This window comes from Maylandia zebra, linkage group LG12 (genome assembly GCF_041146795.1).
Source record: "Maylandia zebra isolate NMK-2024a linkage group LG12, Mzebra_GT3a, whole genome shotgun sequence".
NCBI lineage: Eukaryota > Metazoa > Chordata > Actinopteri > Cichliformes > Cichlidae > Maylandia > Maylandia zebra.
This window is the reverse complement of record NC_135178.1, coordinates 19,169,556-19,183,983: the sequence shown is the minus strand read 5'-3', so window position 1 is coordinate 19,183,983 and position 14,428 is coordinate 19,169,556. Positions and strand designations below refer to the sequence as shown.

The window sequence follows — 14,428 nt, the reverse complement described above, 5'->3', positions numbered from 1 at the left end:
CATGTTACATAATTTTGCAGCATATGTGACTGATGCAATACAGACAGTGACAGCAGTAATCACAAGTATAGAGGAAGGCGCCCTGCATAAAACTGAGCCACTTTACCAATTAGCATCATGCAAATGCTTGATTAGAGACTGGTCATCGTTATGTCAAAGCAGGCTTTAAATATAGGTACAGAACAACCACATGGCTGCTTTTTTATTACCTGACTCACAGAAATTCTGAGGCAGGTACTGAGATCAGCATTTGGGAGTGCTAAAAAAAAAAAAAAAAAAAAAATTTAACAAATCAACACATTTACTGTTTTTTAGTTGGATTTTTTTCTTTTTTATTAATTATCACCCAGCCACCTAAAACACACAATGTTTTACACCGTTTTCGTTACATCCTTGAGACATCCTAAGTGATATCACACCCCAACACACAGCGCTGGGCCACAATGGCAACACAAATCACAGACACCTGTCTTTGAGTTGGAGGTATGATCGTAAGCGTTATCGTCTTCGTCGTGCCGAGCCTACACTGAATGCTACGGGATCCATCTCTCCAAATCAAGCCTCTGTGAGGCTCCGGCAGCTCGGGCTCCTGATGAATCTGGCGAGGACAGAGAGGGACCCCGCCATAAAAGGGAGTGCGGCGATCAAGCTGCTGCCCCTGCTGAGGACAGCCCTGTGTGTGACAGCCAAACACTTTCCCTGATTAATCAAGCCTAGCAGCGGGGCTTTATGTGCCATTAAGAGCCCTGCTAAATGACTTCACTTCATTCATTAAAGTGGAGCATCCTCTGCGGGTAGAGCAGCTCCGCTCGCCAGACAGACAGACAGACAAGTGAAAGCTTGGAGGAGATGGTGGTGGGGCAGCGATGAGGGTGGTGGGGGCACAGAGGCAAGATAAACAACGACAAATATAGACCCATTACAATGCTGAATTATTCATCTTATACGCAGAGCTTCAGGAAAACAACAGAGGGAAGAAAAAAAAACAAGAGTCCAAACAACCATGGGGCTTATAGAGTCTTTATACACCAAAGAATATCATTAACACAGGACTACTTATGCACACACCTTGTCTGGGAAAGGTACCACACTGGGATCACGGCCAAATCACTTTAAATGGAAAAAATCAGGTTCCAGTAGACTTATCCGTGAAGCGCTTTCATTAGGTAAAGGTATAGTTTTAATGAATCTGTGCAGGGGGAGTTTGACAGCTATAGGTGCGAGTAAATAAATCGCTTGAAAGTGTTGTGCGCCGCCTACAGCACATGTTAATATAAGCTATTCTCAGAGCACAAATTCATACAGGATCAAAAAGTCAGGCAGAAAATTCCAGAAAGGGAAGATTACAGAAGGGAGAGGCAATGATGCACCCCGACAGCACTGAGAGTGGACAAAGATTGGTAATTTACCAGTCAAAAGGGAGATAAAGATGGAGGGATGGAGAGAAAGATAAATAGATAAAGATTAGCAGCAACAGGAGATCCAGGGGGCAGAGAGGAAGAGAGAGACAAATGAGACTGAAGAAGAGGGAGGCTGAAAGAGAAAGAGAGAGGTAGAGAGTAAATGATTAATGAAAGGAGCTGTGGAGGGAGGTCAGGACTGAGCAGAAGAGGAGTGATGCTGCAGCCAGTGAGCAAAACCGAAGAGGACAACATTATGAGCAGCCGCGCTGCTGTCGCTCACCGTAACACAGGATTTGTAAAAGGGGAACCAAATGCGACTCAAAAGAGCTTGAGAGCACGCGTTGAATCTACTGAATTTGCCAAATTCACTAAATAAGGCTTTTTTTTTTTTTTTTGCCTTTGCATGTTTAAACACAGATTCTAATTGGCCGTAATGCCTTTGAGAGGCTTTTATTGTTATTTAAGCCAAAGACTGGCAAAAATACAATGAACACTTGCGTGTGGATAAGTTTGCGTCACTGTAGAGAAGAAAACTTTGATCACCGGTGATGATTTATTACTTGACAAAACTGTTCAAAGACTTTCATTAGATCCTTTAACTTCTTGCAACATCTTAGTCAAATTCATGCCTTAAATTAATCCCCAACTGGCAGTGTGCTGTGGCTCTATTGCCGGGGCTCACTGATGCATTTCTAATTGGCATTTTTGCTGATGGTCACAAGTTAAATCTATATTCTCCATTACCCTTCCACCATGTCCCCTGGGATCTCTCTAATGGCTCCGAGCACTTGAATAGAGATATTTGTATAAAGTATATTCTCTCTGATGCCGACTCGTCTCCGCACGGGCTTACTTCAGCTGCAGGTTTGGCGTGTAGCTGAGAGTTTGGGAGGAGCGGGAGGGAAAAGTTCACTACCTCTTTGAAGATTAACAAAACACGTGTTATAATCCAGCATGGAAACAGCCTGAGGAAAGACACTTGTAGTAAAATAAACTGTGTTTTATCTGCTCGTCTTCAGCGTTTCGTCTGCACCGAGATGGTCTCACATGCTGCTTTACAGAGCAAATGTTTGTCGTAGCCTTTATCCCTCTCGTTCCACATCACATAGTAAAGCCCTTGGTGAAGTTTTGGCTCAGCGACAAGCCTGAATGCTCTATAACCGGCTCGGCAAAAAAAGACCCCAAAAAACAAAACACTGCAGCCAGCGCTGGTTAAGAATGGTTGAGCTGAATGACGCTAGCTGTTACAGGTTGACCAGCAATTTCGCAATTAGCTGATAAACCACTAAGATGGAGGGTTACATAGTTTGAACGTTAACTCTTTACCTCTTGAAAGTCTACTAAGGAGGAAACTCTTTTCCAACCTGAGCATTTTGTGTCATATTTCAGGCTGTCTTATAGAACAAAATGACTGGCTGTGCCTCAGAAGTTAGTGAGGGTGGTCTCTGTCTAAGCAGCTGCCCTCTGAAAAACCCAGAAACTATTCTAACGGTCACCAACCCATGTCTTAAGGATACAAGGAAGGTCATAAAATATCATCTTTATAGCGGAAAAGAGTTAAAGGTAAAAACTCTTCTTGACTGTAAATCATAAAGTAGTTTTTCACTGAAACCTTGCTCCAGCAAAGATGAGAAATTGCCAAAGGTGAGATATCATGTGTTAAAGTCAAAAGAATGAAGCTCATATCCTGACAGAGAGGAAGAGTCCTGCATTCTTTGGCTCACCTCAGTGTAGACTCTGTGTTTACCTTTCATTAACTAGAGATCCCAGAATCCTCTCCTCCCGCAACCTCCCTTGGGATACTCCAATACAAGGTGAAAATAAATGCTGTAAAATAGCTGCTTGAACAACAAATATTAAAAAAAGCACAGCTTATTATGTTTGAATTATAAATTATTTCATAAATGCTGATGAAAGACTAAGTCTAAGTTTTAGTTTCCCGGATGGATTCTAATTACAGATCGCTCCGTAATCTATGTGTAAAATGGTTTTATTAACATATCTCTAAAAGGCCCAAAATATTCCATTTAGAAAAGCTGAAAAATTCCACAGTTTGGGAACTACAGTGCACTGCAAATGCACTGACACAGGATATGACTAACACAAGAATAGCGTCAGCTCACGACATAAGCTAAGCTACAGGCAGACAATGATAAAAGCCAACTAATCAAGATACTCTAACCATAATACAGCTGCAGTTGTGAATCCCCACCCTGTGCTCTAAGGACAGAACACACCGTGTCCTCAAAAAGCTACACCCAAAGGCCGTTACGATCACATGAGAAACAGTCGAGAGACAGAACGCCGTCTAACCGAGGAGAAGGGGGGGGGGTTGCAATTAAGACTTGAACAGAAATGTAAAAAGGAAGCAATGCTCCCTGCCATATACAAGCACAATCAGACAGAGTGAACCAGCTCTTGTTCTGTCAGCAGTGCAGAGACTCTACTGTATCACAGAGCAGACAACAATGCCCAGGGCTGAGATAACAGGAAATGCCAGCTTATCAGAGAGGGGAGAAAACAGAGGGAGATGGCGAGAGAGCGTGATGAGTAACTCACTGTTTACCAACAGTGTAAGTGAGCAAAAATTTCTGTTGTGTCCTTCATGTGAAAGTCTGTCATTTACACATAAGTTTCAGCCAGTGAGTTTTCCCCCCCTCCTGCAACTGTAATTTGTTTGCAGAACATGTAAAGTGGATAAATCAAATAATGGGGTAGGCAAATCCATCACTTTCTTAATTTGAGTTCCATTTCATTGGCTTTGATTTGTTCAGATTGAGTCACCTCTCGTGGGGAGTTTGTTTAATTTCACAGCTGAAAGAACACCAATGATTTTTGGGAGAGTTTTCCTTGTTCAACTTTCTCTACAAGCTATTACAGTAAATCTTGAATGCAATACAGCCATAAACCCCGGAATATTAAACTGCTGTTTACAGAGAGAACTTTGATGGCGACACTTAGTGATCATACTCGCTTAATCACTGCAAAAGTCTGTTCTCAAGAGTTTACTGGAAAATACGAGAGTTAAAGCAACATTATGCAAGAATAAAAAAGGAAATCGCTTTTCCACCACGACTGGAAGTGCGACTGATAAATATGAGGTATGCGAGAGAGGTGGCGTTCACACAGAGGCAACTGAGCCATTCAACAAGTGGAGCAAATTCATCCCCGTCATTGGATTAGGAGGACTGGAGCTATGGTTTTACCCCTACTTTATGCCTTCATTTTACCCACCAATAAACCAATACTTGTAGCAATAAGATAGTTCAAAAGGTGATTTAAAAAAAAAACAAAACAACATAAATGTAGTATTTATTTAAACAAACCATTATGGTGTTTAAAGAGCAGTACATATTCAATATGAATTTGCTTTTTCTGTTGAAGGAAATTCAGTTTTGCTTTGAAATTCATTCCTAATAATAAAAGTATATTTAAGAAATAAAGAGTAAAAAATCCTTAGTAAAAAGTCTTCACCAATAAGAATTAAAAAGAAGAAATGGGAAGGATTTTTTTCCACCACAAGAAATATGATTTTTCTTCATTTGTCCTGTTTTATATCTGGGTGGACATCCATTCTTCAGACAGCATTTAGTTGTTTAGACATGCAATCACTCAATTTCTTTATTGTTCACCATATACAGCATTTTTCTCTCTTGCTTTCTTCTGTATGCACACACTCTTGCCCAAACACACTGACACTGTGGCATGTATCCACTGCCATTCCCTCTACTGAGCTTGGTCTGTCATTCAGCAGCACGCAGGACCTGGAATGCGACGGCGTGGGACGCGCTCCTCTCCTGCTAGCTCCACACATCGTCCGGTGGCACACAATCTTTGTTCGGCTCGCACAATACAGCATTCCACAATCAACGACAATTAAAAACAGAGGGAGAAGGAGATGACTGGGAGGACTGCACCACTCTAATCTTATAGGATTTGAATTCCTGTCTACGGGACTCTAATAGGCCTCTGTTCTTTTGAACAACAAAGCTTCGAGATGAGATTGAAAAAAGCTGATACAGATGAAGGCAATCTGAAGCAATTTGGGGAGAAATGTGAAGCTATTAAGGCCTGTATGAAGGCTCTGGAGGAAGTAGAAATAAATGACTAACCATTCAGAGGAATGTTTTTCTGTAACATGAGGTTGTAAAAATTTGCAGAAAATGTATGCACCAAAGTGTCTGCAAATTACAATAATTAAAAAACACACACACACACACAGAAAATATTTTTTTAAAAACACACTTTTTGTACACAATATTTCCAGCTAATTCACGTGTAGCTAGCACTGGATCAGAGTTGGTGAGTCCTGCTGCGTCCCTGTTGCCCACCTGGTCTCACTCTTTTGTCCTTCCTGCTCTTCAATGGTAGAAATTGGCATTAAGTGGACTTTAAGCGATTTAAATCGTAAACACGAGGATATTCCATCTTGGATTTCACTGGGGAGAAATGAGATGTCACCATGGACTTTGCAGGGATCAGTGGGCAGACAGCCTGTCATCTAAAGACGATGCATCTAAAATAAAAGAGGACAACTCCATGGCTTTACTTCTCAGAAATTAGCAGGGACAAGTGAGAAAGAGACAGAGGAGAAATGAGGGCAAGGTAGTGAGGAAGCAAAGAAAAATAATGTGTTTTTGCATGTGGGTGCAGGAGCGAGAGAGGGATAGAGAGAGAGTGTCTGAAGCAGTTCCGAAGCCTGGTCGTCACGCATGCTTAACCTTGCGCTAGTGCCTGTGCGATGCAGCTTGCATATCAATGATGGACGAATATCAGCAGAGAGGCCTCCAACCAACCTCCACTATACTCAGCAGGCTGAGGTTGGGGTGGGCAGGCAGAGCAGCATCTGCAGCTACACTACGGTGCTTACTACAGCAATGCGAGTTATATCGGGTAAGGGAAGAGTTTTTGTAAATGTAAGTGTGATATTTTAAATACACGCTGATTTAAAAAGAAATTAAAGAGTGCAATATGAAAATACTGCTTTAAACTGACAAACAAAAACACGCTTTAGATCATCTAAAAGCACTCTTGGCCCGAGTCTGTGTGTGTTTCCATTAATGGAGTTTACTTTTGCCTGGAGCTCTCCAGTCACAGCCTCCCTCATTTCTCTTTTGTGTCTCATCATACCTAGAGGTGGAAGATCTGGCCAAAACATGTTTTTTAAGTTAGTCTGGGTAATTTCATGACAAAACAACATCAAATGCCATGAGAAAAGACTGCCTGAGAGACAAAACACCTTTAAAACTGGGCATTTGTGCACAGCTTTAAAACCACGAGCGGCACAGCAGCTCTAACTTAAAGAGTCAAACGAGAGAAGAGAAGAGAAGAGAAGAGAAGAGAAGAGAAGAGAAGAGAAGAGAAGAGAAGAGAAGAGAAGAGAAGAGAAGAGAAGAGAAATGATGTGATAATGTGTTTCTAATTAAAACAAAAGCACTCAGGGACACCCATGGGGTCCTAAGGGACCAGCACAAGGTGATAAACTCTCTCATCCTTAGCCTATTTTTTGGGAAGCGATAAAAGAAATTCAGGATGCCATGCCCTCTTCTGTTCTTTTCTCCTTCTTTCCCACATGCTATCTGATGCCGACAGAGGCCTTTTGTCACGTCGATCCTTCCCAAGCACCCCATGGAGTCCTGTGAGGGTGCCTTCTTCAGGGTCCTGTGTGTTGATTGACACCTCAGACCTTTTTTTCCTCCCTGCGTCGATCAGAGGCCATTTCCCTTCTGCCTCATACAGCTCAATAAGAGGCCGCCGCTTTGATAGTAGTTCTGTGGCAAGTTACATCTCTGGCAGAAGGGATAAGAGAGAAACTAGGAGGGATGCCAGCAGATAAAAGAGGACTTTTACCAGCCTTCTATGTGTTCAGCAGGTTAAAAAGTGTTTTCTATCAAAGCCTTGTCAAACTGTCATTATCACTTTGATTTGAAGAGAGCTCTGTATACCCCAGAAAGAAAATACACCAGAGCTGCATTTCTCCTCTGGTTTTCTTGTAATCCCAGACTGATGCTAATCTAAAAACACTGTGGCGATTACACTAGAAGCAGTTTTAAGTTGCTATCTTTCACTGACAGTCAGTGTTGGCGAACGCAGACGACAGAGAGCGGTGACAGTTCTCCGTGTTCTAACAGTTGTTCTCGAGGCATCCCTTGAGAGCTGGCAAGGCTATTAGCTGTGTAATGATCACTGGATGTTGTAGTTCACATCCACAATGGCAGCGTGACAGACAGATGGAGGTTGATTTTGAGGGATGAAGCATATGGAGAAAAGTGCTGTGAGCAGACAGCTCAGATGGGATTGCAGGCTAACACATGTAGCATCCTCTCTATTGACCAGAACAGCAAAGATTAATACAGATACGCAGACACGTAATCACGCACATTTATATTGTTCTTTATCCACTTAAACAAAAGGAAAAGCTCATGCTGAGGCCTACCACGTGGATCTTATGTATGGGGCTTATGCATGGGAGTTGAGCCAACAGAACCAGGTGTGGCCACTTACCAATGTAAGTGATCCATGGAGAGTGGGATGTGTGTATAGAGTGGGGAGGTTCGACACAGAGCCATTACAGAGCATTAGACCATGCGGTCCTGTAGGACATCACCTGACCTCGTCTGACCTCAGTGAAAGAAAGAAAAACCTCTTTAATCTTTCTTTCATCCGTCCGTCCCTTTTCATTTTTTTACCGCTTAGCTGTGGAGTTTATTTCAAATTTTAAACTCTTCCAGCATTCATGTTTTCATGCTTATTTCCCATACTTAACCTCTCATTTTACCATCCAAGCTGACCAGCAACATATGTTTACCCTCGGGCTACATTCTTTTGCTCCTGCCATAACAAATAGGTTTCCTCTTTGTTCTAATGATTGCACCTATATCATTGCTCAAGGACAACGAAATGTAGTGAACAAAACAAGCAAAACAAAAAAAACCCCTCATCAATTACATTCATCAGGTGGCAGCTGGCATGGGGAAAATGTGATTCCCTGCACAGTTTATCCAATGCATTGTGAGCTTGCGGTGCGTGAGTGCATCTGGGAGAGAGATACAGCTATTTTTATTGTAGTTCCACTGTAATGCGACTCACTGTCAGAGCCAGAGTGGCAGCCTGAATTGCTTCTGTCGGATAAACACTCCCAGCATGCACTGCTTTGCCTCAGTCTGCGCAATGCTGCATTGGCAGCCTCCTGGCAGGATTTTGAGGTGTCTCGGTTTAGAAGTAGCTGTGTGTGTGTGTGTGTGTGTGTGTGTGTGTGTGTGTGTGTGTGTGTGTGTGTGTGTGTGTGTGTGTGTGTGTGTGTGTGTGTGTGTGTAATGATGATCCTTACAAGAGCAGAAAATGCTTAAGTCTGCACCAAGACTGATGCTTGGTACCTGAACCAGACTGAATGAAATGGCACATACCTATACTAGTTACACATTCCTATGCTATAGGTTGTTTGTTTTGTTTTTTAAACCCTGACTTTACATGATCTTTAGGAAACACCTGAAAAGCAATTTATAGAGCTGTGAGCACTGGAAAAATGGACAAAACAAGCATCTGTGAGCATTTGAGGCAGAGTTTGTTCCATGACTCAATACTCACTCAGGAAAAAGGAGAAAAGGAATTTGTACTATGTGCTGCAATGCAACTCAGTCAGGACCACAATCCCAGAACTATGTGGAATGTGTCCTCTAACTGCCAGCGACTGAAACCTACACTCGTTGAACAACTGCAGTACACAGTCAGTGGTCGTGTACTGTCACTCTGAATCAAAATCAAGCGCAGACCATAACACAGGTAGCACACAGAGAGAGAAGAGAGACCAGAGCAGTGTTGCTGTCTTAAAAGCCAGACAAAGTGTTCATTACTGGTGCAAAGGCATAAAGACAGCCTATTCTCAGATATTCGCGGACGTAGGGTATAAATACGAGAAAACTCTCTTTAAAAATGCATGCGTCAGGATTATATTTTTAAGTTTTACTCAGCATCAGACATCCAGATACACCTTGCTGCAAGTGGTCTGCAACTTGGGCTACTGTTTTTGCACACCTGAATATTTCAAATGTCTTTCTTTTGGGGGCTTTGAGCCTCACAAACAAAATCTCAGCTATCCTTCCTAAGCCCATGTGTCTCTGCGCCTTTCTCAGAGGCAAATATGTTCCAGACACTGTGCGGCACATCCAACTTGAATAATCAGCATGCGGTGACACCATAATTGACGAGTATGACAACATGTTTTTGATTATTATTGTTATTTCTTATGATTGGGAAGAACAATACTTTAAAACATTTCCTTTTCTCGCTCATCTGCTTCTCTTTATCTGCATATCCTCCAGCATGAAAGGTACAAATTATATAAAGGAAATTGATAAGTGATAACAGCTTTCCCCCTACCTTCAGCAAAATGTGCTTCAAATGTTTTGTGCAGTGGGTGTTTCTTAATGTTTGCCATGTAATATATGCAAATAAGAAAGAAAATAATAATTCCCACTACAATACTGTAAATGATCTTGCAGCTTAGTTACACTGTACAGAGAAAGTTGAATAAGATTTTAAATTCAAGCGTGACATCTGTGTTTGTAGTGAAATATAAACTTTTATGGATTGTTTCGCTCTCTCTTCAGCTCCTACCATTTACATCAAATACCTGCACACCCCTAAGCCTGGTCCTGCCATGGGTTTCTACCTGTTAAAAGGGAGTTTTTCTTCCCCACTGTCACCAAGTGTTTGTTAATAGGCAGGTGATCTGGCTGTTGGGGTTTTCTCTCTATTATTTTGGGGTCTTTATTTTGCAATATAAAGCACCTTCAAGTGACTTTTGCTGTGATTTAGCACTATATAAATAAAACTGAAATGAACTGAATTTTTATAGTGTGGACACATGAGATAGAAAAAAAAGCATATTCCCAAAATGCATCTCTAGCAAGGACAGACTACATGTTTCAGATGTTTATCACACACACACACACACACACACACACACACACACACACACACACACACACACACACACACAAACATAAAATCTTCAGAGGTCAGTTGTATTTAGAGTTTCTCTGTATCTACATGGGCGAGACGCCAGGGCCCCGTGTCTGCAGGGGTCCATTCTGAGGTCAATACTACAACACTGTAAACTAATGATCCAGCAAATTCCCTCAGTCCTACTCTCTCCCCTCCTCCTTCCTTTTCTCCTCAATCTGTTGTTGCCCTCTGTCTCTCCCACTCTCTGATCCCCTGCTGCGCTGCAGAAATGAGAAACAACTGAAGACTCGGCAGCGCCGGGCCTGCTCTGCTCCTCTGATACACACCACTGATAAACAAGGCTGCTTGTTAAGAGACAAATGAAACTTTTGGCTTCCTCGATTTTGTTGCCTTCCACTGCCTTTTCATCTAGCGTTTTCTTGACACGCGTTCCCTTCTTTTGTCGACATGGTCTTGGCTGTAATGCCCAGTGGAACATCAATCTTGCGTCGAAGTGTAAACACAGATAACAAAATGATCGGCAAAAGCAAAGAAGTCTGAATTAACCAGGAAAAGTAAGAAGTTCCCTTTGAGCTCACCTCTAACTCGTGTACGCAATTTAAACAATCCGCTAGGTAGATGCCTCAGTTCCATTAAATAAATCGACTTTGATGTAAACGTTTAGTCACATAAAGTTAGTGTGTCTCCTCATTATAGCTTTGCCTCTTTGTTGTTTGTGCTGATGTACCTTTAGCAGCAGCTTGCAAATGTGAACTTCATCACAGAAGACTGCAGAACCACTTCAAAATCTTATGCCAAGACACACACACACACACACACACACACACAGATGCATGCATGTTTTCACACACAGTATCTCCCAGGCCTGGAGGAAGCTCTCCATTGGAGCCTCTGAGTCAGTGCACACGATAAGGCAGCGATAAGAGTCTCACTTTTCAGTCCTTTCATATTGATTTGGAATAAAGAATGGGGCTCAAGGGATGAACACTCAATCACGCTGTTGACCAATGGAGGCGAACTGGATTTAAAAGACACAATAAACGAGTTGCAGTATCTGGCAGTCAAAGTGAGACGATAGAGACAATATCTGCACTAACTTTGCCCTACTCTCACAGGTGGCAATAAGCTGTCCCTGCAGACAGGGAGAGCACAGGCTACAACTGTGATCACCCTGTCTGCAGGAAGCCTGGCCAGTGAAGCTGAATCAAGACATGCTCCTGACCCAGTGCATCAGGTGTGGGAATATCCTGTTAGTTCCCATGCATCAAAAAAAAGAGGCTATCAACCACAGTTTATATTAACACAGCCTCTATTTTATGTCACTAACATGTCCACCTTCACAACTGACCTTACAAGAAAGAAAGAAAGAAAGCTAATTTCGACTGCTCTCTTATTCACGTGGGGTCGCCACAGCGGGTAGCACCGCATATTTGATTTTTATGCCGGACGCCCTTCCTGAAGCAAGCCCCAAGAGATTTGTATCTCCTCTTGGGATCGAACCAGGGATCATTTGCTGGTTAGATAAATGCGTAAAACACATGGAGCCATTGCAGCTGACCTTACTGTAGAATGTTTAAAAAAAAAAAAAAAAAGCTGTTGTTTAATCAGGAGGGTAGAAAAAAAGCCCTCCACTCCCGTGTTAGTGGACAAGACACACAGGCAGTACAGCCATGACAAGCATTTCTATTATATATATAAAAAAAAAAATGTCAACACAAATTTGCTGGACACCCACAGTACGTGTCCAACTACTTTAAAATAACCGGATCGACAGTCTCCGTCTCCCCAAGCGCGACGACAGCGTGACTGTCCGTTTTCACAAGCCCCATCTGGGGCAGCTTGTAGCAGGACCGGACCCGCGGAACACGGCATCTGAAGCAAGGCAGCCTCTGTGCAAAGCAACACGCTCCAAACACAGCAGTTTTCGAGCGGTCAAATGCGCGGACTTTCCAGCTGCTGCCGCCGACACCAGACCTTGAACATCTAGTTTCTCTCTAAACTGTTCGATCCTGACCGCGCGTGTGAAAAGCATAAAACTAGTAATGACTGAAGAAAAAAGAATGAACAAAATGAGAATGAAATCAAACAATCAACATGCTCAAGACGCCAAAACATTTACAGAAGAAAGGAAGGTGTTTGCTGGATTCGTAATTTATTTTTATTTTTAAAGCGCATTGGAAGTAAAATTCTGGCAAGGTGAAACAAGCTTGGTAAAACTGAACCTTTCCCGCTTAACAACATTTACAACCGGCAGATAAAATGTCTGTCTTTTCTCAAAGAAAACCCAAAGCAGTCAACTTTCTGAGCCGTGCACAGCGCTGAGCTGAGAGACCCACGCCGCTGAGTGTATCGCCTTGCGCCCTCCCCTCCCGCAGCTCTGTGTGTGACTGCCCCCGGCCGCTCGTGAACTTCCCTCACAGCCGCGGTTTCCTCCCCCATAAATAAAACTTACTTTTCTCTGGCTTGGCTGTCGGACGGCACGTTGCTACTCTTGCCTTTGGCGTACATGCTTGCAGAGAGCTCCGATTGTCACGCACCTGTCAACCCATCACAACCTCCCTGGGCACAGCCCCGTCACCATGGTGACACAAGCAGCGTCGTCTCCCATTGGATGTCCTGCTGTTCAGGACCGCCCGTTCTCCATGGCTACCGCCAGTGAGTGACAGCTGTGTGTCCACGCCCCCTTTCAGAGTAACTCCACCCACCTCCTCTTTCTCTCCATATAGCTCTCTTTTTCTTTCTGTGCTCTACCGTCTATCCTTCTGTCTCCCTGCCTGTCTGAAGTCTGTCTGTCTGTCTGTCAGCATCTATCCCCTTCCCATTCCCCTGATTGGAAAGGCTCTCCTGCCATGTAGTTTCGACACACACAAACACTCACACACACACACACATATCCTCTTGCTTAGTGCAAACTGAGAAGAGGAGGGGGGATTTGAAACAGTCCAACTAGGATTTTTAAACAACTGGCTTTGGATGCTCCTTTTATAGACAATCACACCCTCTACCGACGCACACGCAGCTCACTGCACAAACAGCTCCAGCAAATAACTGCTTTTCCATTGGTGTTTATTTACATAGGTGTGAAGACATCCAAACATGTGGGAAGCGGAGCATGTCGGGAACAGTCGGGCTCTACAGAGAGAGAGAAAACAACACATTCTTTTAGAAGATGCGGTTGCCTTATAAGCCTTCCTGTACATACATCATACGTAGTGCTGCTACAGTGCAGCTGCAACACCAAGAGGAAATGTTCGGGAAATCCGCTGAAACACTAATGTCACATCTGCTGAAAGACAGCGAGGGTGATGAGCATTAAACTTTGTAGGACCACCTGTAGGAATTCCTGCTACATAATGTATGTGAGTTTGATCAAAAGTGGAACCCCAGTCCTCACGTGGGCAACAGTAAAATGTTTGTTTGATGGTAATAGGAAACACAAGTTTGGATACATTTACTATCCAGTGTCTCAAAAGCACACTTTCATGCTTACATATCATTCTCAGTGCATTTACTTCACATCAGGTATGTCCTCTTGCTCTGTGACAGCTTGGATAAGCTATAGCGCCCTTGTAACTTTAAGATGGTTAAACAGTTAAGAAATAAGGATGGATGGATGTTCACAGAAAGTAAGCGCCTTTCTGTGGTCAAAGCCTGCAACTCTCACTTCAGGTAAGTTAGCAGCTTGCTGGCTTGATTTTGCAACAACGTTCTCCTGCTGAAGCTCACACACAACACAAAGAAGCATGTAGTATATACAGTACATGATAGTAGCTGAGTGAGAATCAGTGATAGAAACACTGTATGTATGAGTGTGGCTGGAAAATGCAGCAGGGAAGAAGTGCTATGTCATGCTGCTATGACCGGCTTGGAAGCTAACAGAGTAGAAGGTTCAGTCCACTGTCACAATATACTTATCACAAATCCACTGAGTCAAAGCACTCTGGAGAAAAAAAAGACAGGCTACATCTCGGTATAAAAGGCACTATAGAAGGCTGATTCCCAGACAGTAGTAAGCTCTGGAAAAACACAGACTGTGCATGCGTGTGTGTATGTGTGTG

The 14,428-nt window shown here is 43.0% G+C and overlaps 1 protein-coding gene across 2 annotated transcripts in view; it reads right to left on the bottom strand.

Moving 5' to 3' along the window:
* ssbp2a (single stranded DNA binding protein 2a) overlaps nucleotides 1–13,125 on the bottom strand; it is a 59,804-nt gene extending 46,679 nt beyond the window's left edge. For both annotated transcript variants that reach the window (XM_004544440.6, XM_004544441.6), the window contains exon 1: nucleotides 12,823–13,125. In XM_004544440.6, the coding sequence (XP_004544497.1) occupies nucleotides 12,823–12,878 (56 nt within the window). In that variant the 5' untranslated portion in view covers nucleotides 12,879–13,125. The remainder of the gene's footprint in view (nucleotides 1–12,822) is intronic.
* Nucleotides 13,126–14,428: the final 1,303 nt, after the last annotated feature.